Below are 22,249 nucleotides of genomic sequence, written 5' to 3' on the forward strand. Positions count from 1 at the left end.
CGACTGAGTGGAAAAGAAAAGACGCATCCCCCTCAATTTCCGGGGGACAAGGATTGCGAAGAACAACCAGGAAGCGACTGGGCTGGGAGGCGTCCCCGTCCCCGTCCCTGCTGTGCTGTGGAGGCTTCTCAGGGTCTCTGCGCTGAGGCCCGGCCCCCTTCGTGAGTTCTCTCGGAGCTAGACCCCGGCTCCGGCTGGCCATTTCCGAGCTGCCATGTCTTCCGATTTCGAAGGCTACGAGCAGGACTTTGCAGTGCTCACTGCTGAGATCACCAGCAAGATTTCCAGGGTCCCTCGGCTCCCTCCCGGTGAGTACCCTGCCCAGCCGGGCGGGGGCGGACTGGAGAGCCGGGAGCGGCGAAGCGCCGCCTGGGCAAGCTGGTCTTCTTAGTGGGGGCGCTGTGGGCGGTGCTGGCGTCCCCGGGAGGGGGGTGTCTCGACTCCTAACGTGCTTCCAATGCAGAGAGCCCCCCTCCCGCGCATGGGTACCATGGGGGGTGGTGTTGGATTCCTACCCAATGGCTCTGAAAGCTTGGAAATACTGCTCTGCATCTTGATTCCGCCCCCCCCCCCGTAAATTATAAAGTAAGATTATTAAAAAAAATGTATGGAAGTGTCAAGATTGTGGGTCTCTAAATGCAGCAATGTTGTTTATTAAATAGTGCTGTTATCCTTATTTGCGGCACGTTAGAGTGACGAGCTGGAATGCCTGGATTCTAGCCCAACTCTTGACACTTAGAAGTTGTCTCCTAGGCAAGTGTTCATACTCTTTCAAAACTTCCTTCTTGGTTAGAGAGACTCGTACCTCGTTCAAGATTAAGTGGCACACATCTGTGAAGCCCTTTGGGTAGCTCTTGTTAGGATTCATAGTTTTCAGACCTCTGCCCCAGTTGTGGGTTTTTCATCCTTCTTGGGTTTTATAACTCATTTTTTTTTAAAACTTGGTACAGGGTAATTTTGTTCCTGTCTAAAATCCCGCATCCCCCAGCTATCACGCTCTCTGCTAGGTTGTCAGCAGTGTGAAGGTGGGAGTCATGTCTGATCTCCTTGGCATTTCTTTTCCAAAGGCTCCAAAGAATGCTTTTGTGGACAAGCAGGTGATTATAATATGGCATATTGTGACTTGTAAGATAGTGTTTTAGGGTCGATTTTTCTTTAAGTACAGATTTAGCTTAAGTAGTTAGGAACAAAGTGTGAGTTTTCTTATTAATTTTTGGCTCAGTTTCATTAGGGAAATCAAACGATTGTTGGGCCTCTGAACTTGTCTCTACTTCAGCCCTGGAGCACACTGTCTAGAAAAGATGATTCCTCCAGAATTGTGGGTAATATCGCTTTCTTACCCAGACAATCCAAGATGCCAACAGTAACTTCTCTTGGATCTAACTTGTTCCTCATCCCCATTCCAGAATTCCCCCCAATCTTTGTTTTATAAATAATTTTCTTCCTTTATTTCTTTGTCCCCCCTCTCACCTGTTTTCTGTTACTAGGGATATTTGCTTGAAGCCAGGACCTCTGACCTTACATCCCTCTCCATCCCGAAGTCCCATTTAGTTCTGAAGGAGGTGGATGATGTCTTAAAGAGGTTAGAGTCCAAGGGAGGGAACAAGAGGAGAAAACCAAGGTAGCATGTACCACGGAGCTGTGTTGCCTCAGAGTTTTTGGTGGACAAAGTGGATAATGGCCTCCTGCCTTCATGATACTTCGCCTCGCCTCTTCTCTTCAGTCCCACTTTTCTCCGTTGCCCAAGATCATCTTGATTTTGTTGTCACTGTTGTCTGAGACTTCTGCCTTTGACTTGAGCCCCAGAACCTCAGAGTACCAGGATTTGTAGCTGCAGTTGGAGTTTGCTCGTGTTGAATTTTAATGTGTCTTTTGTTTGTTTTTAGCAATAGAAATATTTCTTGGGCAAATACTTTAGTATTGAGAGACTGTTTTGCAAAGTAATGTCATCCAGGGTACAGAATTGTGTTGACCTTTTCTGAGAAACTAGATTTTGTTACAACTGAGTTTTCTTGTCTTTGTGTTTAAAATTCTTACCACATAGAAGGAAACAGTTGAGTTAAATGTCTTAAAAAATAAAGATATTGTCATGCCTCTTCTTATATGTAATGTAACATGAGGCCCAAACAGACTAACCATATTTCATTTGAAAGGAGATTGTATTGCTGGTATTGTGGGAAAAAAATGTGTACTTGAATAATTAAATGACTTTAAAATACAGTGGTTTTCCTCTTAATAATGATTTGTGCTTGCTCCCTTTTAAATCTGCTCCTAATTGATAGAAAAAATATTTTTTTCATGAGTTTATGAACTAACAGGAATTAATAATGTAACATAGCAAAAGCAGTACACTCAGCAACATACTGCTTTTTATTTCTCCATATTTTTATATCCATATTATAACTAGTAATTATAATATCCCACAACATCATAATGGTTGTGTCACTCAGCTGAAGTAGACCAAAAGATGAGCTATTATTTACTTGGAATAAGAAGATAAAAAGAAATTGGAACAAACCTTAATGTCAAGGTAATTTATGTAGGTTGGAGTACCCAGAATCTGTGGAAATGAACTGCTCTATTGTACATGTATACGTATTGCGGTGACTTCCAAGTAGAATAGAAAAAAAAATTCTGAAATTTTATTTTAAAAAGAAACTTGATTACTCTGTAATACTTTTTGAATAAAAAATCTTTGCTCTTTGAAGTGTTTGAATCTTAACTAATTTTAATAGCTGTGATTTTTAGAAGGTGGGTCCCTTAATGAATACTCTGTGGCTACTGAATTTAAAGATTGATTTTTAATGATTACTGTTTTGTTCAAAAGTCAGGAAAATCAATGAGCTGCGACCATAACTCTCTTGATTTTAAAAATTCCTGATTTTGTGGTATTGGGGGGTGAATTGCTTAGCACAACAGTTCTCCACAGGGCAGAACTTCTATTACGACAGGCATCTTGGAGGACCCTCACCAGAATTTCATTTTGCTCTTCTCCCCATTCACAGAGACCTAAGGGTTACAGTTAGAATGTACCAAGAACGTATTTTGGCAAAGTGATTAAGGCTTGGGCTGTTGCTGTCAGACCTGTTAGGATTCCTCGCCTGCCTAAACTTACTACAAATGTAGTTGTGATCAGATGTCTTGGCCTCTGTAAGCTTGCCTCTTCCACCTGAAGAATGGGAAGGAAAGGGTGGACATTTTAATCTTAGAATGCTTTAAAATGCAAATGAGGCATGCAACATAAACAAGAGAAAGCATAGCAGACTGACCTTAGGGGATATTCTTTCAGCTGTGCTTCCTTCAGCAGTGGGCAGGCTTGGCCAGGCTCCAGCTCAGACTTTGTCCTCTCAACTACTTTAAAGAGAACCTTGACTTTAGATCCTCACCTGAAGACGTAAGTCATAAACAATGCCACACCAGTTTGGAATTATGATTAATAGGGTGGTATTTATTTAAAGGGGAAAAAACTTACAGATCACTGTCAGCCCTCTGCATAACCAGGAAGGAAATCTAGTCGCCAGCGGAGCAGGAAGTGAAGAAAGAGAGGAGAGGGAAGTGGCCGCTTTTTTAAAGGGAGAGAGACCACGCCCCAATGGGCTGGTATCTCAGCGGTGATAGGCTGGAGGAGTGGGAGGACCTCCCGTAACACCTCCCCCTTTTGTTTAAATAAGAGAGTTCTAAACCTACTATGAAATTATATACAATAAGTACAAATATCCTATTCTAACTAGCTTAGGTCTTGTATAATAAATAACTTGGCCAAGTCATGAGAGAAAAGTAACTACATCTATATAGTCTTCAACCCCATCGAAGATCTGAGAAGGGAAATAATGTTATCTGGTTAATTAGGAAGTTCAGTAAAACAACTTCCAAAACGTGCAACAAATCACAGAGACAACTAGCTACCTAGGCAATCACCCAAAGTCACATTAGCAGCGTTGAAGCAACCAACTTTGGCTAAGGCCTAACATAACTGACACACCATTTTCAAAGGCAAGCAACTTTTCAAAACTATCTTACCCTGTCTTGGCAGGATAAGACAGCCCTGTTTTATCCATTGATGCACGCTCTGTATCTTTGTCAGTGGTTGAGGTATGGGCATTTCTTTGCCCAAAGGCCAGTTCTGCCAAAAAGAAAGGCTCCAGGTGGAGTGTCTTTGGTGCTCAACATTCTCTCGGGAATAGAGTGGTGTTGCCAGGAGCAATTGTGTCTCACTACCACAAAACTCTGAGTTAGATTAAAGGCCATTTTCTACAGCTCTTTGAAGAAGCTGAAGATTATCTATCTATACTGAGTATAATCTCTATATATCTAAAGAAACTGATTAGTCTAATTATAAATGACAAACTTAGATGACTGTTAGTCTATATAATTCTCAATATCTATCTAACTTAAAGACTAAGACAATAAACGACTGTGAAACAAATGAGGACAATGACTTCCAAATATAAACAATGTACAAATATATATTGCAGTAGGTAAATATATATCAATACACAAACATTATATAAGTATCTTAATCAGAGTTAGAAATGTACACTGCAATATGGTAAATATATACAATATATATATCAATACACTATATGTCAATACATAAGAATGTTTTAAACAGAGGTAGAAACATGCATGCATACAATAGTCAATATAATTTAACTTTGTATCAATATACAAGAATCTATATCAATATATTTGTCTAAAAACAGTAACTCACAATTACAAATCTATTATCCCATCATCCCTCTTTTTTTTTTCAAAATGATCCCTGAGCTTATAAAATTCCTCCCCCAACCCTCAATCGTATACTAATTATAATCAACCCCTAAATGATGTCCATAAACCCAAGGGCAAACTTTACTGGGAGAGGGGACGTTGTCCTCTAGAATTACTTCCAGCTGCCATGGGGGTGACGTTCTTTCTGGGGGATCCTGTGAAAGTAAAATGATGGTTAAATTTCAAGATCAATGTCTTTTAATATTGCCAATAGTCTGAGTATTTTGTGCAGGTCTGACCAAAATGTTGTATAAGATGTGCACCATTTCAGCTAACCAAGTTGGAACTGTCTTATGCAGCTGGTACCCAAAGCAGGTCTTGTAGTAGCGCTATCAGTATTATGACGTCATATCAACCAGGTGGAGTTGTTGTTATGGGGCCCCATCTTCTTCCTGGAAACTTCAAATGTCACTTCAGGAAAAACTCATTGTTCATTATGAAAAACTTAAACATTAATCATATAGACACACACACACACACACACACATATATATATTCAATGAAAGACATGATAGATATATTCAATGAAAAGTATGATAGATATGAAGAAAAGCAAAGATGTTTTCTAAACTCATATTTCTTTCTGTCCCACATCATGGCTCTTGACATGAGACAGAAACTCCAGAAACTCTGGGTTTTTCTCTTACTAACAGGCTTGGAATTGGAGAGGGACTGAGCCAGAGTCCAACTTCAAAACCAGCTTTATAAATTTAGAAATATGGTTTAATATTACTTACACAACCCTTTCAGTTTTCTTGATATTTCCTATTGGGCAGGTATTTTTCCATCTGTCAGTATCCAAATATCCAGGGTCCCTTGAATTTTTCAAAGATGAGTGTTTTCCTGTGGAGATAAGAACAGAACCCTGCCCCCATTCTATATGTTTTTCTTACCACCTGTATGAATATCATCATTGTGGATAAGTTGTCATTTCTCCTTTCCAAGAGGTTTCTCCTCTTCAAATCGAAACTTTATTAATTTTGATGGTATCCACAATTTTTCTTCTCCTGTGGAAACAAGAGCAAAACCCTTTCCCCAACGTAGCACATCTCCTGGCTTCCATTGAGAGGTCAGCACATCTTTGAAATAAATCGGTTGATTTAGTTCAGCAGACTTTTCCATTATCCAATGTCTTTCTGCTGCTGTCGTTCCTTTCTCATTAGCGTCAAGAAAATTCAAGGTTAATAAAGCATTATGTAATCTATTTCTGGGGGTATTTTCAGTCCCTTTCTGTTTGTTCAGCATATCCTTTATAGTACGATTTGATCTTTCTATAACTGCCTGACCTGTAGGATTATTTGGTATACCTGTAATGTGTTTTATATTATAATAATCAAAAAAGTGTTTCATTTTCTTAGATACATATGCTGGACCATTATCTGTCTTTATTTGCGCAGGTATACCCATGATGGCCATAACTTCCAATAAATGTGTGATTACTGAATCATCCTTTTCTGAGCTCAGGGCAGTAGCCCATTGAAAACCTGAATACGTGTCTATGGTGTGGTGTACATATTTTAATTTACCAAATTCCATAAAGTGGAACACATCCATCTGCCAGATTTCATTTCTCTTAGTACCCTTTGGGTTACTCCCTGCAGGCAATGGTGTTTGATTATAGAAAGAACAAGTAGGACATCTCTTTATAATATCCTTAGCTTGTTGCCAAGTAATGGAAAATTCTTTCTTTAGGCCTTTACTATTGACATGATGCTTCTTATGAAATTCCGAGGCCTGCAACACACTTCCAATCAATAATTGGTCAATCTCAGCGTTGCCTTGGGCTAGAGGACCAGGCAGACCTGTATGGGAACGGATGTGTGTTATGTACATCGGACAAAGCCTGTTCCTGATTATGTCTTGTACCTGGATAAACAATGAAGTCAACTCTGTGTCATCTGGTATAAATTCCGTGGTTTCAATATGCAAGATAACTCTTTCTGCATATTGTGAATCTGTAACTATATTAAGAGGTTCTTTAAAATCCTTTAGCACCATAAGAATGGCATATAATTCTGCCTTCTGGACAGAATTATAAGGGCTTTGTTCCACCTTACTCAATCCATCTGACTTGTAACCTGCTTTCCCTGATTTATTTGCATCAGTATAGAACGTACGGGCTCCAGTTATTGGAGCATCACGTACAATTCTAGGAAGAATCCAAGAAGTTCTTTTTATGAGGTTAAGTCTACCACTTTTAGGATAGTTGCTATTAATTTCTCCCAAAAAATTAGCACAAGCTCTTTGCCACGGTTCATTGTCTTCCCATAACTTTTTTATTTCTTCAGTAGTAAAAGGCACTATAATTTCTGCTGGGTCTATACCTGCTAGTTGACGAAGTCTCAGCTTACCTTTTATAATTAATTCAGAGACTTTTTCCACATAAGTTTTTAATTTTTTACTTGGTTTATTAGGTATAAATATCCACTCTAAAATAATATCTTCCCTCTGCATTAGAATCCCTGTAGGAGAAATTCTGGAAGGCAATATGACTAGGATGCAGCTAAGATTTGGGTTCACCCTATCCACATGTGCCTCCTGTAATTTTTCCTCAATCATTGTCAGTTCCTTTTCTGCTTCAGCTGTCAGTTCTCTTGGACTATTCAAATCTTTATCACCATCTAAGGTTTTGTTTAAATGAACTATTAGATCAGGTGTTATCCCAACAGCTGGTCGTAGACTGGAAATGTCTCCTAACAATCTTTGGAAGTCATTAAGAGTCTTTAACCGGTCTCTCCTAATTTGTGTCTTTTGCGTTTTAATTTTCTCTAACCCTATTCTGTAACCTAGGTAATTAATAGAGTTTCCTCTTTGAATCTTTTCAGGGGCAATTTGTAATCCCCACCTAGGCAAGACTTTCTTTACTTCTTCAAACATCCTTTCTAAAGTATCTTTATTTGAATCAGATAACAAGATGTCATCCATGTAATGATAAATTATGGACTTGGGGAATTGTTTACGAAATATTTCCAATGGCTTACTTACAAAATATTGGCACAATGTAGGACTATTGAGCATACCCTGTGGGAGGATAGTCCATTGATATCTCCTATTAGGCTGAGAATTGTTATAAGTAGGCACCGTGAAGGCAAATTTTTCTCTATCCTTTTCTTGTAACGGTATAGTGAAAAAACAATCTTTCAAATCAATAACTATAAGAGGCCATCCTTTTGGTAACAGAGAAGGCAAAGGAATTCCAGATTGTAGTGGGCCCATAGGTTGAATTACTTTGTTGACAGCTCTTAGATCTGTCACCATTCTCCATTTACCAGATTTCTTTTTTACAACAAACACAGGAGAATTCCAAGGGCTGGTTGATTCTTCAATGTGGTGAGCATCTAGTTGCTCCTGCACCAGCCTTTCCAATGCCTGTAGTTTATCTTCAGCTAGAGGCCACTGTTTGATCCATATTGGCTTCTCAGTTAGCCATTTTAAAGGTAGGGCTGTTGGTACCTCTAAAGGTTTGGTATTTGCTGTATGTTCTTGTGCAGCCTGAATGGCTGGTGACCTTTTTCCATAATACCTCATCATATCCTTCCCAGAATTATGAGTTCCTGGAACTACAGGAATGTTAATCTGGGTATTCCATTGCTGTAGCAGGTCACGGCCCCATAAATTTATGGCAATATTGGATATATATGGCCTTAGTCTTCCTATTTGCCCTTCATGCCCTATGCATTCAACCCATCTTGTGCTTTGTTTTACACGAGATAGGGTTCCAATTCCCAGGAACTGAACATCTACCTCTTGAAGAGGCCAATCCGGATGCCAAGATTCTGGCGTAATGATACTTACATCCGCACCTGTGTCTAATAAGCCTTCAATAAAAGTGCCATTTATACAGACTCTTAGCTTTGGTCTTTGATCATTAATAGAAGTCTGCCAAAATATACGTTTACTCTGTCCAACTGGGTTTTTTGACTCATCCTCCACACGGATTTCATCATTTAGACCAGTATTACTTTTTACAGCAGAAATTGGAGCTTTTAATTTTCTTGGTGAGGCACGTTCTCCACTGTGACTGGAAATGACTGGGCCACTGTTGTCTTGGGGGCCTGCGAGAGGCCCCTCAAGGAGTTTCCCGACGGTATCGGGTTGCCTTGTTTGTCTGTTGTTGACCTGCATTCATTGGACCAATGTCGGCCTTTACCGCATCTCCTATATATACCTGAAGGCCTAGGTCTCCTACTTTTGTCATTCCCAGAGGAGATAATATTCCTAGAAATTCTGTGCCTGCAATCCCTTTTCAGATGTCCTAATTTACCACAATTAAAACACCTGGCAGTTTGATGTCTCCTCATTGCTGTGGAAATCGCTTCTCCTACCCAAGATTCATCGTTATAGCTAAACATCTCAACATTCATCGTATGCTGAATCCATTCATCCATAGGTGCTGATCTAGACTTTAAAGGCCAAATTATCTTTTCACATTCTATGTTTGCATTCTCAAAAGCTAGAGATTCAAGAAGTATTCGTCTAGATTCTGGGTCTGTTACCCCTATGTCCAGAGCCTTAATTAATCTTTGTAAAAAGTCAATAAAGGGTTCTCTCTGTCCCTGCCTAATTCTGGTATATGATTCAACCCTTTTTGCTGGATCTTGTATCCTATTCCAAGCATTTAAAGCTGCTTGGTGACATAGACACAGTATTTCATCATCATAAAGAGCTTGGACCTGTGGATCAGCATATTCTCCTGCACCAAGAATTTGATCTTGGGAAATCTCAATACCTTTTGCTCTTCCTTGCTGTTCCATATGTTTGGATTCTTCTCTGAAATAAATTCCAAACATCAAGGAAGGTCCATTATCTAAAACTGCAGACACTAACTGATGGAAATCATGGGGGGTAGCTCTAGCATTAGAAGCCCAAGTCCTTATCATTTCCTTTACATATGCAGAGTGCAAGCCAAAATTAACAATAGCTTGCTTAATTTCTTTTAGATCATTCATTGCTATTGGCGTCCATCTAGCTTCTCTGACTCTCTTTGAGCCTTTAGAAGTTGACGCTTTGTCAGAATTAAGTATAGGGTATGCCGCTAAAACCTTGGGTAAGCCAGTCCTAATAGCTGGTGTTGGCATTGTATCCTGTCCTTGTGCCTTATTACTCTGTTCAGTAGCTCCAATCATTTCTTCAATCATTTCAAGTCTTCTTATTATTGTCTTTATTATTGTCTCTTTTGAATCCTGAATCTCCTGACCTGCATGAGTTTCTAGTAAAGATTGTATGGTTCTTAGGAGTGCCATGATCTTCCTAAATGATAGAATATTCAAAAGAATACTGAAACCTAGTAACCAGTAAATTAAGTTATCCCCATAGTCATATAAACCTTGCATGATATAACCCATTGTATTGGTAACCAGAACAGTAAAATTCGCGTTGGAAACGAGAACTGCCATATTACCTATTATCCAGCAGGTGGCGCTGTTGCCAAGTCTCGACGAAAACAGGGTCCTGTTTTAGAGTCCGCCTAGTATTTGTTAAAAACTGGAAAATGTAAGTTGCTCAACAAAGTAAATGTAATTAAATCAATTCCAGAGATGGAACCAGAAACCAGAATCCAGGGGTAGAGAAGAGCAACCTGGAAGCCGCTTATGCCTCCACGTGGCAGAGTCACCCTGAGGGGTTGCAGCTTTCAGCAACCGCGTGCTCTGGTTCGCGCCACTTAAGAGCTGTGCTGGCAAGGGAGATTTAAAAACGACTCAGAAAAGAGCAAACCACGCGGGCAGAGACTACACGGGCCTGTGGAGTTTAAATCCATGTGGGGAGGCCAAGGCCGCTGCCGCAAGGCACAGGAGGTGGCTGAGGAAGGGAGGGCTCCCGCCAAGCCACGGCCGGCAGCCAAGCGGGGAAAGAAGAGGTTCTAAAACCAAACATTGGGTGCCAATTGAAGATGTAAGTCATAAACAATGCCACACCAGTTTGGAATTATGATTAATAGGGTGGTATTTATTTAAAGGGGAAAAAACTTACAGATCACTGTCAGCCCTCTGCATAACCAGGAAGGAAGTCTAGTCGCCGGCGGAGCAGGAAGTGAAGAAAGAGAGGAGAGGGAAGTGGCCGCTTTTTTAAAGGGAGAGAGACCACACCCCAATGGGCTGGTATCTCAGCGGTGATAGGCTGGAGGAGTGGGAGGACCTCCCGTAACACTCACCTCCTTTCTGTGCCTGACATACAGTGAGGTTAAAGGCTCTTGATGAAAACCTACATTTCAGGAAAAGCAGGTGCTGAGGGCTTTGGGATGTGGAAGTGGAAATGGTTTTGAATTCAGGATATCAAGAAGGAAGGGAATTGAGGAAGGGGAGTAGCAGTGATGGGGCAAGCAGGTGTCTTTTAGAAGATACTTGGATCTAACGAGGAACTGTGTCACCCTGGAAGGTTTAGGAGACCATGGAAGCTGGCAGATAGGATACTTTTCAGTTGATTTTACTGGGAGAACAGCCATCAGTTGTCACCTATGACAGTTATGCTTTATAAATAAGTGTTTGGGATTTTAGTCATCTTTGGATAGTAGACACATAGAAATTTGTGTCATGTGTGTGTATATGCACCTGTTTCAGTGTTTAAATTTACACACATTGGCTACACCCAAAATCCAGAGGGATTTTTCACCCTTGGGCAGTTTAGTTAATTTAAGTCATAGCTTCATTTTATATTTGTGTTCCGGGGGGTTGGACTCAAGGCCTTATCTCTTGTTAAACACACACTTAGCCAGCTGTACTCCTGGCCCTAAACTTTTATTTTTATTTTTTTTAAAACAGTTGAAATATAAAACTCACAAAAATAACTCCATTTACCCATGCCAGTGACCTCTGTTAACACCGCACCTTGATATATTTGCTACAGGTCCTGAATCCGTATTATTTGGTGTTGACTGATGTTGCAGTGATGAGGCCAGCAGGCCTGCTTTTCATCCTGCCCTGCTCCTGCACAGCTAGCTTAGCCCCGGAAATAATAACATAGAAACTGTATTCATTTAAATACTGCCTGGCCCATTATCTCCAGCCCCTTATTGGCTAACTCTCACATATTGATCTAACCCATTTCCATTAAATCTGTGTAGCACCACGAGGCTGTGGCTTACCAGGAAAGATCCTAACCTACGGCTGTCTCGGGCCGGAGATTCACGGTGTCTGCCTGTCTCTGCTTTCTTCCTCCCACAATTTTGTTCTGTATTCCCCGCTTATCTATGTTCTGACCTATCAGGCCAAGCAGTTTTCTTTATTAATTAACCAGTGAAAGCAACAGATAGATAGATAGAAGACCCTCCTACATCATTTCCCCTTTTTCTGTTTAAACAAAAAAGAAAGGCTTTAACTTTAACATAGTAAAATTACATATAGCAAAACAGTTATGAAGCAAGAATTACAGTTACAATATATATATATATATATATATATATATATATATATATATATTTTATCTTATAACAAAGGAAAACTATAACTATCTATTTTTCAACTCCATCAAAGACTCCAGAAGGATATAATATTACCTAAGTAAATGAGAAGTAAGCAACTTCCAAAACTCCAGAAATGACAGAGACATCTCGCTGCCTAGACAGTCACTCAAAGTTTTTCTGTACCGTTGGAGCATCCATCTTCAGCCTACAGGCCCATAGTATCCAGCAGACATTTCCATGAAGCAGGAAATTTCAAAGGCACTTCAGTCACTTTCTGCTGTGTCCTGCAGAATGTCTTACAAACTTTCATGAATCAGGAATCCCGAAGGATCAGCTCACCTTTAGGCAAGTTCAGCAGTCCTCTCTCTTCAGGTTCTTTGTATCCAGTATATGCAACAGTCCAGGCAAGAGCAGTTTCTTGCCCAAATGACTAACCAACTCCATAAGGAGCCTCTTCGATGCCCATTTTCCTCTTGAAGTAGATTGGTGCTGCCAGGAGCAGACTTGTCTCATTGGCACGAAAAGCCTAAGTTATTAAAACATTTAAATGCCATATTCTGTAGTCTTTGAAAGATATGAAGAATGCCTATCTAACTGAAATGTATCTCTAAATATCTAGAAAATCTAACATGACTACAAGCTTGATTATTATTGATGATTATCAATTAACAACCTATATTTCCCAATTATATGTTACATTTTTAAATGAACTACATAATCACAATACCTTAATCAAGATCAGAAATACATATACATATAATAAAATTTATACCAATGTAAATTATTCATATATATATCATATCCCTCTTTAAATGTAGAAGAACATTTATAAACAATATCTAGGAATATTGATGTAGTTATTTCTCTCCAAACTGCTTCATGCTGAATGGGGGCGCTGTTATTTAGGTCTTTCATGGTATAACTTGTGTGTTAGGTACATCTCAGTCACCAGTTGAGTGAAGTAATTTTTTGAGGGTATTCACAACAACCTTTCAGGAGGGCGTGGTCTATCATACCATATTGGGACAGAAGCAATCCATAGGGTCTTATCCTCTGTGAAAACAAAAGGAAGAACCTCCTTTCTAAAGCATCATATCCTTAGACCCAAATTCTGAAGTCAAGATAGCTTTATAATATACATCCTTTAGTTTCTCAGTCCATACAATGAACCATCTTTCTTTACTTAGCTCTGTCACAGTCAAAAAATTGAAAGAAAATACAATAATATACAGAATCCAGGCTCTCTATGAATTTTCCATTTTACGTGGCTTATTTTTCTATTTTTTTAGTCTATAACTATCTTTACTCTGTCTCTTTAAAGACTTTACCTTTTTTTTAAAGGCATTAACTTTATTCTCTATATTCTGTTTCTTCTCTCTCCCAAGCCTACGTAAGTCTAACACTATGACCCATTTAGAGGTATTTTATGTCTGAATCTGTCCTATTGCATTGTCTTTAATTTTCTACTGTTCAAGAACATTTTTGTTTTGCGCCTTTAAATCACTAAGTGCTTAAGAATCTAAGCTGTGACATTCCTAGGTCAAAAACAGGTACTGTGGGCTTGCCATGCCTAGTCCAACATGGCAGATCCGCTTGTGACTCTGAATCAGTTGTGCCTTTGAGCTGCAGAGCGGCAGGCTGCTCTGGATGTTGGCTTCACCTCTCTCCTATTTCAAAATGGTGAATGTATGATTTCTGCTAGCTCTGGGGCTGCCAGGTAGGAGCCACACTCAGCAGTTTAACTCTGAGACTGAGCGTGCAGCACAGAAACCCTTTTCATTCAATTACAGCCAAATCTGCCACATAGAGCACTGTGTAGCCTGAAAACATCTCTGTATGGCTGCAGAAATAGTGCTCTCTCGTCTACCTAAGCCTGATCCCACAGTCTGCCCAGGCAGGGAGCACTGAGCCATTGGCATGGTCTCAGAGTACTTTCTTCCCAATCCCGAGTGGGCACACAAACATCCAGTCTCATAAAAGCCATTGAAATGCTTTAAAGCCGGAGTTTGTACTGGTGTCACAGCCTAGGAAGCTGCGTTTTAAAATGGGGCGGCTTTTTTTTTTGCTGCTATTGCTGAAACAGGAAATCTCTCCACAGCACAACCTAGAAAACAGCAAAAAGCTGTGTTAAATTCTCTTTCCCTTATTTTTAATCCCTCTCAGGTTTTTAAGTGGATTTAGCCCCACGTTTGGTGCCACTTTGTTGTAGTGATGAGGCAAGCAGGCCTGCTTTTCATCCTGCCCCGCTCCCGCACGGCTAGCTTAGCCCCGGAAATAATAACATAGAAACTGTATTCATTTAAATACTGCGTGGCCCATTATCTCCAGCCCCATATTGGGTAACTCTCACATATTGATCTAACCCATTTCCATTAAATCTGTGTAGCACCACGAGGCTGTGGCTTACCAGGAAAGATCCTAACCTATGGCTGTCTCGGGCCGGAGATTCACGGTGTCTGCCTGTCTCTGCTTTCTTCCTCCCACAATTTTGTTCTGTATTCCCCGCTTATCTATGTTCTGACCTATCAGGCCAAGCAGTTTTCTTTATTAATTAACCAGTGAAAGCAACAGATAGATAGATAGATAGATAGATAGATAGATAGATAGATAGATAGAAGACCCTCCTACATCAGACTGAAGTTCATACTTTATTCACATTGTCTTAGTTAAAACTAGAAAAAATTCTTTTCCTTTTTAAACAACATTCCCTTTTGCATGGATCCTACAAAAGATGAAGCAGTCATGGCTCCTTAGACTCCTATGGGCTGTAAGTTCAGAATGCCTTGCTTTGAATGAGCACATGGTTTTACTGGAGTAACAGACACTGGCAGAACACTCCTTGATTGGGGTTTTCCCACTTCTTTGTTTGTTTTACCTCTTATTATTAGCCTGGGATAATGGGTTTTAGCGAAGACCGACCCAGATTGGTTATTTTCTTCCCACAATGTCAAAAGGATATGCTCAATATGCCTTTTTCATTGCTGATGTTAATCTTGATCACCTGCTGCGGTAGTGTTTGACACTACCAGTGTGAGCAAGGGATTGAGTCCAGCTGTTGACTGGAAGGCAGAATTGCATAAGAAAGCAGCATTTCTTTGTCTTGCTTGAAGAAGAGGGTGCTGAGCAGAAAACTAAAAGTGGTCAACACGAAATGTAGGTGGTGTCTGTGAATGAATTTGATGACTTCCTAGAGAAGGTAGCCATGGTTCCATAATGGCTTGTTGTTACAGTGTCTAAATAAACCATTGAGACTCAACACCTCAGTATAAAAGGCATTCATTGGGACACACACACATACATGTATATTTTAAAACTCCATTTAGAAAACACAGGCCAAGTTTCAGGAATAAACCACTTATTGTCCAGGATCCCAAGCCAATGAGTAAGTCAGTGGGTTTGGGTTTGGAATCAGAAGTCAAGATTTTAAGTATTTGTTTCTTCTATCTTAACGTTACCCCTTTTAAACAAAGTTTTCTAAAATTTTGTTTTCTGCACATAAATGTTTGCTTGCATGTGTGTGCACCACATGCATGCAATGCTGGAGGAGGTCCCCTTCCAGCTCCCATTGGATCTGGAGGTGCAGACAGTTGTGAGTCACCATGTAAGTTCTAAGAACTGTCTTTGAGTCCCTGCAGGAGCACCAGTGTTCTGCACGGCTGAGCCCTCTCTCTTCAGCCTCATACCTTCTTCTTAGCACTATTGAAATCATAATAGTAAGGAGTTACAAGCCTTGTCCCAGCTTGTGGAAGTGTTTTATATACGAGTATTAAATTATAGTCACAAATCAGTGATTTCAATTTATTGCAATGATGACTTAGCAGATTTCTCAGGTCACCACTGTAGCTGCTATTGGCATAATCTCTAACAGGAAGCAAGGTTCTTTTTAGTCTCTCTTATAAATATATGACCACTTAAAAATTAGGCCCTTCCTTGGATTATGTATTTCTACATATTGCAGAGTCAATGTTTAATGTAGTTTGTGACCCACTAAAGAGTATTTTTTAAAGAGTTATTTATTTATGTATTTTATGAATATGGGTGTTTTGTCTGGATGTATATTCCATACCAGAAGAAGGCATCATATTCCATATAGATGGTTGTGAGCTGTGGGCCCATATTTCATACAAAATATTTACAGACAGGCTCATTGGCCATTAGGCAGCTGTAATCCTGCCAAACAAGCAAGATAGCCATCTAACAAAGGCCAGGATGTATGGCTCCTTTTCTTTTGTTAAAAACGTAGTTTGGGGAGAGGCATTTTCCAAAGCTGTTGACTTAAGTTGTAGGTGTTTTGCTAGCCCCATGTCCCCTGGAAAGAGAATATTAATGAGTATCCACCTTGGTTTACCTGGGGGATAAAAGGTGTTTTGTGTAATAAACACGGGTAGATCTTCAGGAATGGATGCCCTTCCGAGATGGCTGTGTGAACTGTGTCTCATTATTTCTTGCGCCTCCGTACCAGTTGAGTTAGGAAAAAATAGTTTCTATGTTGGGACCTACGAGCCCTGACAGTGAGCCACCTTATGGGTGTTGGGAATTGAACTCAGGACCTCTGGAAGAGCAGCCAGTGCTCTTAAATGCTGAGCCTTCAGCCCCCTAAGAATGATCTGCTTGCTTTATATTTTCTGATATGGTTGATCAGAAAGGAGATGGCTATATAAAAATAAGAGACTTTAGAGCATTGGGTCTAAACCTGTGGGTTGTAAAAAGGGGTCAAATGACCCTTTTAGAAGGGTCACCTAAGACAATAGGAAAATAGAGTTGTTTACATTGTGATTCATAATAGTAGCAGTTATGAAGTAGCAATGAAATTAATTTTATGCTTGGGTGTCACCTCAACATGAGGAACTATATTAAAGGGTCGCAGCATTAAGAAAGTTAAAAACCACTGCATATTCAATTTATCTTGTATAATTATTATTTCTTTGATATTATTGCTTGTTTTAGATGAGAAGAAGCAAATGGTTGCCAGCGTGGAGAAAGAGCTTGAAGAGGCCAGAGAATTGGTGCGTAGCCTCAGGGGTGTGTTGAACGTAGCCCCTTGAGCTGAACCCCGGAGTCCGCTGTGTGTGCTAGGGCATGCATGGAACAGTATGCACTCAGGCTCCACTTCACAGTTCATTGCTTTTCAGATTAAAGGGGATTTAATCACTTCCAGAGATTTTATTCTTTCTAGTAAAGATGGCTCGCTAAATGCCAGCCTCTAATTTATTTATAGTCCTTCAGAATTACCTCCTAAGACCCAGTCTATTAGTACATGATCTTAGTAGCTGATGTTTGACAAAGGCACACCACACACTAGGGTAAGTGCATTGCTTGTGTGATAAGCATTAACTCTCACCAATTCCTTGTGGGATAACTTGTCTTTCAAAACTGACAGAGGTCTGAGATTTCCACCAGCTTGGAAGCTGAAAAAGCTGCCAGTCTCTATGGATGCCCACAGAAGATAGGAGATTTCTTCTGTATCTGTGTGTATGTACATGTTCATTTGCATGTGTGTATACACATAAATACATACGTGTAGAGGCCAGAGGTTGGCATGAGGTGTCTTCAGTTTCTCCAGGTTCTCTCCACCTCTCCACCTTTTTTTCCCTGGCAGGTGTAGCACAATTTCTAACTGATCTTAGTAAAAACCTGGAGTCAGATATTAGGGGGTGAAAGCTGAGAAGCTGAAAGATCAGAGAAGCAGAGCATCCAGCCACTGAGATTCTTACCTCTACCGCAAAAGTTCTTACCTTACACCCAACAGGAGGCAAGATCCTGCCGCCACGAATCTGCCTCTAGAAAGCTAGGAAATGTGTCTGAGGCCCTGTAGCGGCGTAAACGAATGCAGACAGTTTGTAAAAATATATATAGTTTTAATGTAGAAATAGACTTACAGAACCACCGTTCCCGCGGAGACCAGGAAAGTAGAAGAGACAGCTCGGAGCACGCTCGCCAAATTTATAGGCAGACATTAGCCCGAGGCGAACACGCCCCCTAAGGGGCGGGAATTATCCCTACATCTCCCCTTTTTGTCTAAATAAGACAGAACTAAACCAAATACAACTACATACAATAACAACAAATAATAAATATAACAAACAATATTGAGAACAAAAGCGTTGCTAAACATTCTATCTCAAGGAGTCCAAATAATGTAAAGAGTAACTACAATTATATAATCTTCAACTCAGTCAAAGATCTGAGAAGGGAATAAACACTACTCAACAAACGAGATATATCCAAAATGTGCAACAATTGACAGAGACAACTGACTACCTGGGCAATCACCCAAAGTCTCGTTTGCAATGTTGAGTCAACCAATTTTGGCTAAGGCCTAACATAACTGACATACCATTATTAAAGGCAAGGAACTTTTCAAAACTATCTTACCCTGTCTTGGCAGGATATGACAGTCCTGTTTTATCCATTGATGCACGCTCTGTATCTGTGTCAGTGGTTGAGTTACAGGCATTTCTTTGCCCAAAGGCCAGTTCTGCCAAATAGAAAGGCTCCAGGTGGAGTGTCTTTGGTGCTCAACATTCTCTCGGGAATGGAGTGGTGTTGCCAGGAGCAATTGTGTCTCACTATCACGAAACTCTGAGTTAGATTAAAGGCCATTTTCTACAGCTCTTTGAAGAGGTTGAAGATTATCTATCTATACTGAGTATAATCTCTATATATCTAAAGAACCTGATTAGTCTGATTATAAATAACAAACTTAGATGACTATTTATCTATATAATTCTCAATGTCTATCTAACTTAAAGACTAAGACAATAAACAACTGTGTAACAAATGAGGATAATGACCTCCAAATATAAACACTGTACAAATATACATTGCAATATGGTAAATATATATCAATGCACAAACATTATATAAGTATCTTAATCAGAGTTAGAAATGTACATTGCAATATGGTAAATGTATACAATCTATATATCAATACAATATATGTCAACACATAAAAATGTTTTAAACAGACATAGAAACATGCATGCATACAATAGTCAATATAATTTAACTTTGTATCAATATACAAGAATCTATACCAATATATTTGTCTAAAAACAGTAACTCACAATTACAAGTCTATTATCCCATCATCCCTCTTTTTTTTTTTTCCAAAATGATCCCTGAGCTTATAAAATTCCTCCCCCAACCCTCAATCGTATACTAATTATAATCAACCCCCTAAATGATGTCCCTAAACCCAAGGGCAAACTTTACTGGGAGAGGGGACGTCGTCCTCTAGAATTACTTCCAGCTGTCATGGGGGCGACGTTCTTTCTGGGGGATCCTGTGAAAGTAAAATGATGGTTAAATTTCAAGATCAATGTCTTTTAAAATTGCCAATAGTCTCTGAGTATTTTGTGCAGGTCTGGCCAGAATGTTGTACAAGATGTGCACCATTTCAGCTAACCAAGTTGGGATCGTCTTGTGCAGCTGGTATCCAAAACAGGTCTTGTAGTAGCGCTATCAGTATCATGACGTCATATCAACCAGGTGGAGTTGTTGTTATGGGGCCCCATCTTCTTCCTGGAAACTTCAAATGTCACTTCGGGAAAGACTCATTGATCATTGTGAAAAACTTAAACATTAATCATATAGACAGATATATACATACATATATATATTCAATAAAAGGCATGATATATATATTCAATGAAAAGTATGATAGATATGAAGAAAAGCAAGGATGTTTTCTAAACTCATATTTCTTTCTGTCCCACATCATGGCTCTTGACATGAGACAGAAACTCCAGAAACTCTGGGTTTTTCTCTTACTAACAGGCTTGGAATTGGAGAGGGACTGAGCCAGAGTCCAACTTCAAAACCAGCTCTATATATTTATAAAGAAATGTTTAATAAGATATATAAATAAAAATTAATACTTACAAAATGTGTCCATCCATCAGTAATTAAATATTCAGGGTCCCTCAATTTTTATGAAGATGAGTATTTTCCTGTGGAGATAAGAAAAGAACCCTGCCTCCAACCTATCTGTATTTCTTACCATCAGTATGTTCGCCATCCTTATGAAAGAATTGTTATTTATCTGTTCCAAGTGGCTTCTCTTCTTCAAACCGAACCTTTATTAATTTTGATGGTATCCACAATTTTTCCTCACCTGTGGAGATAAGAGCAAAACCCCTTCCCCAACGTAGCACATATCCTGGCTTCCATTGTGAGGTCAGCACATCCTTGAAATAAACTGGTTGATTTAGTTCAGTAGACTTTTCCATTATCCAATGTCTTTCTGCAGCCGTTGTTCCTTTCTCATTAGCGTAGAGAAAATTCAAGGTTAACAAAGCATTATGTAGCCTATTTCTGGGGGTGTTTTCCACCCCTTTCTGTTTGTTCAACATATCTTTTATAGTTCGATTTGATCTTTCTATGACTGCTTGACCTGTAGGATTGTATGGTATACCTGTAACATGCTTGATATTGTAATAATCAAAAAACCGTTTCATTTTCCTAGAAACATAAGCAGGACCATTGTCCGTTTTTATTTGTGTAGGTATACCCATGATAGCCATGACTTCTAATAAATGAGTGATTACTGAATCAGCTTTTTCTGAACTTAAAGCAGTTGCCCACTGAAAGCCTGAATAAGTGTCAATGGTGTGATGAACATATTTTAATTTGCCAAATTCTGCAAAGTGGAACACATCCATCTGCCAGATTTCATTCCTTTGGGTGCCCTTTGGATTAGCCCCTGCAGGCAGTGGCGTTTGGTTATAGAAAGAGTAAGTAGGGCATTTCTTTACAATCTCCTTAGCTTGTTGCCATGTAATTGAAAACTCTTTCTTCAAACCTTTGCTATTAACATGATGTTTTTTATGAAATTCAGAGGCTTGTAGAACAGTACCAATCAGTAATTGATCAATTTCTGCTTTACCTTGTGCTAGAGGACCTGGCAGACCCGTATGGGATCGGATGTGTGTTATGTACATAGGGCAAAGCCTGTTCCTGATCAAATCTTGAACCTGGAGAAACAATGAGGTTAGTTCAGTATAATCAGGTATAAATTCAGAAGTTTCAATATGTAAAATAACTCTTTCTGCGTATTGTGAATCTGTAACTATATTAATAGGTTCTTTAAAATCCCTTAGCACCATAAAAATGGCATATAATTCTGCCTTCTGGACAGAATTATCCGGACTTTGTTCCACCTTATCCAAGTCTTCTGATTTGTAACCTGCCTTCCCTGATTTATTGGCATCAGTATAGAATGTACGGGCTCCAGTTATTGGAGCATCACGGACGATTCGAGGAAGAATCCAAGAAGTTCTCTTTATGAAGTTAAGCCGCTTGCTTTTTGGATAGTTGTTATTAATGTCTCCCAAAAAATTAGCACAAGCTCTTTGCCATGGTTCATTATCTTCCCATAATTTCTTTAGTTCATCAGCAGTGAAGGGCACTATAATTTCTGCTGGGTCTATGCCTGCTAGTTGACGAAGTCTCAGCTTGCCTTTTATAATTAACTCAGAGACTTTTTCCACATAAGTTTTCAGTTTCTTACTTGGTTTATGTGGTAAAAAGATCCATTCCAAAATAATATCATCTCTCTGCATTAAAATTCCTGTAGGAGAAATTTTTGATGGTAGTATGACAAGAATACAATCGAGCTCTGGATTCACCCTGTCCACATGTGCCTGTTGTAATTTTTCCTCAATCATTGTCAGTTCCTTTTCTGCTTCAGCTGTTAATTCTCTGGGACTGTTTAAATCTTTATCACCATCCAAGGTTTTGTTCAAATGAATTATTAGATCAGGTGTTATTCCAATAGCTGGTCGTAGACTGGAAATGTCTCCTAACAGTCTTTGAAAGTCATTAAGAGTCCGTAGGCGATCTCTCCTAATTTGTGCTTTTTGTGTCTTAATTTTTTGCAAACCTATTTTATAACCTAAATAATTAACAGAATCTCCCTTCTGAATCTTTTCAGGAGCGATTTGCAATCCCCATTTAGGTAAAAGTATCTTTATTTCTTCAAACAGTCTGTTCAAGGTATCCATGTTTGAATCGGATAACAAGATGTCGTCCATGTAATGGTATACTATAGATTTGGGAAATTTCTTGCGTATTATTTGC

At 39.5% G+C, this 22,249-nt stretch overlaps 1 protein-coding gene across 4 annotated transcripts in view; it reads left to right on the forward strand.

Annotated features, from left to right (window-relative positions):
- Positions 1–51: 51 nt before the first annotated feature.
- Positions 52–22,249, forward strand: part of Vti1a (vesicle transport through interaction with t-SNAREs 1A) — a 345,424-nt gene continuing 323,226 nt past the window's right edge. For 3 of the 4 annotated variants that reach the window (XM_075974424.1, XM_075974427.1, XM_075974425.1), the window contains exons 1-2: positions 54–308; positions 17,117–17,175. In XM_075974424.1, the coding sequence (XP_075830539.1) occupies positions 215–308; positions 17,117–17,175 (153 nt within the window). In that variant the 5' untranslated portion in view covers positions 54–214. Of the gene's footprint in view, positions 309–17,116; positions 17,176–22,249 lie in introns of all 4 variants that reach the window. The other variant, XM_075974426.1, reaches the window with a different exon arrangement.

The sequence above is a fragment of the Microtus pennsylvanicus genome, chromosome 5 (genome assembly GCF_037038515.1).
Source record: "Microtus pennsylvanicus isolate mMicPen1 chromosome 5, mMicPen1.hap1, whole genome shotgun sequence".
In the NCBI taxonomy this organism is placed as follows: domain Eukaryota; kingdom Metazoa; phylum Chordata; class Mammalia; order Rodentia; family Cricetidae; genus Microtus; species Microtus pennsylvanicus.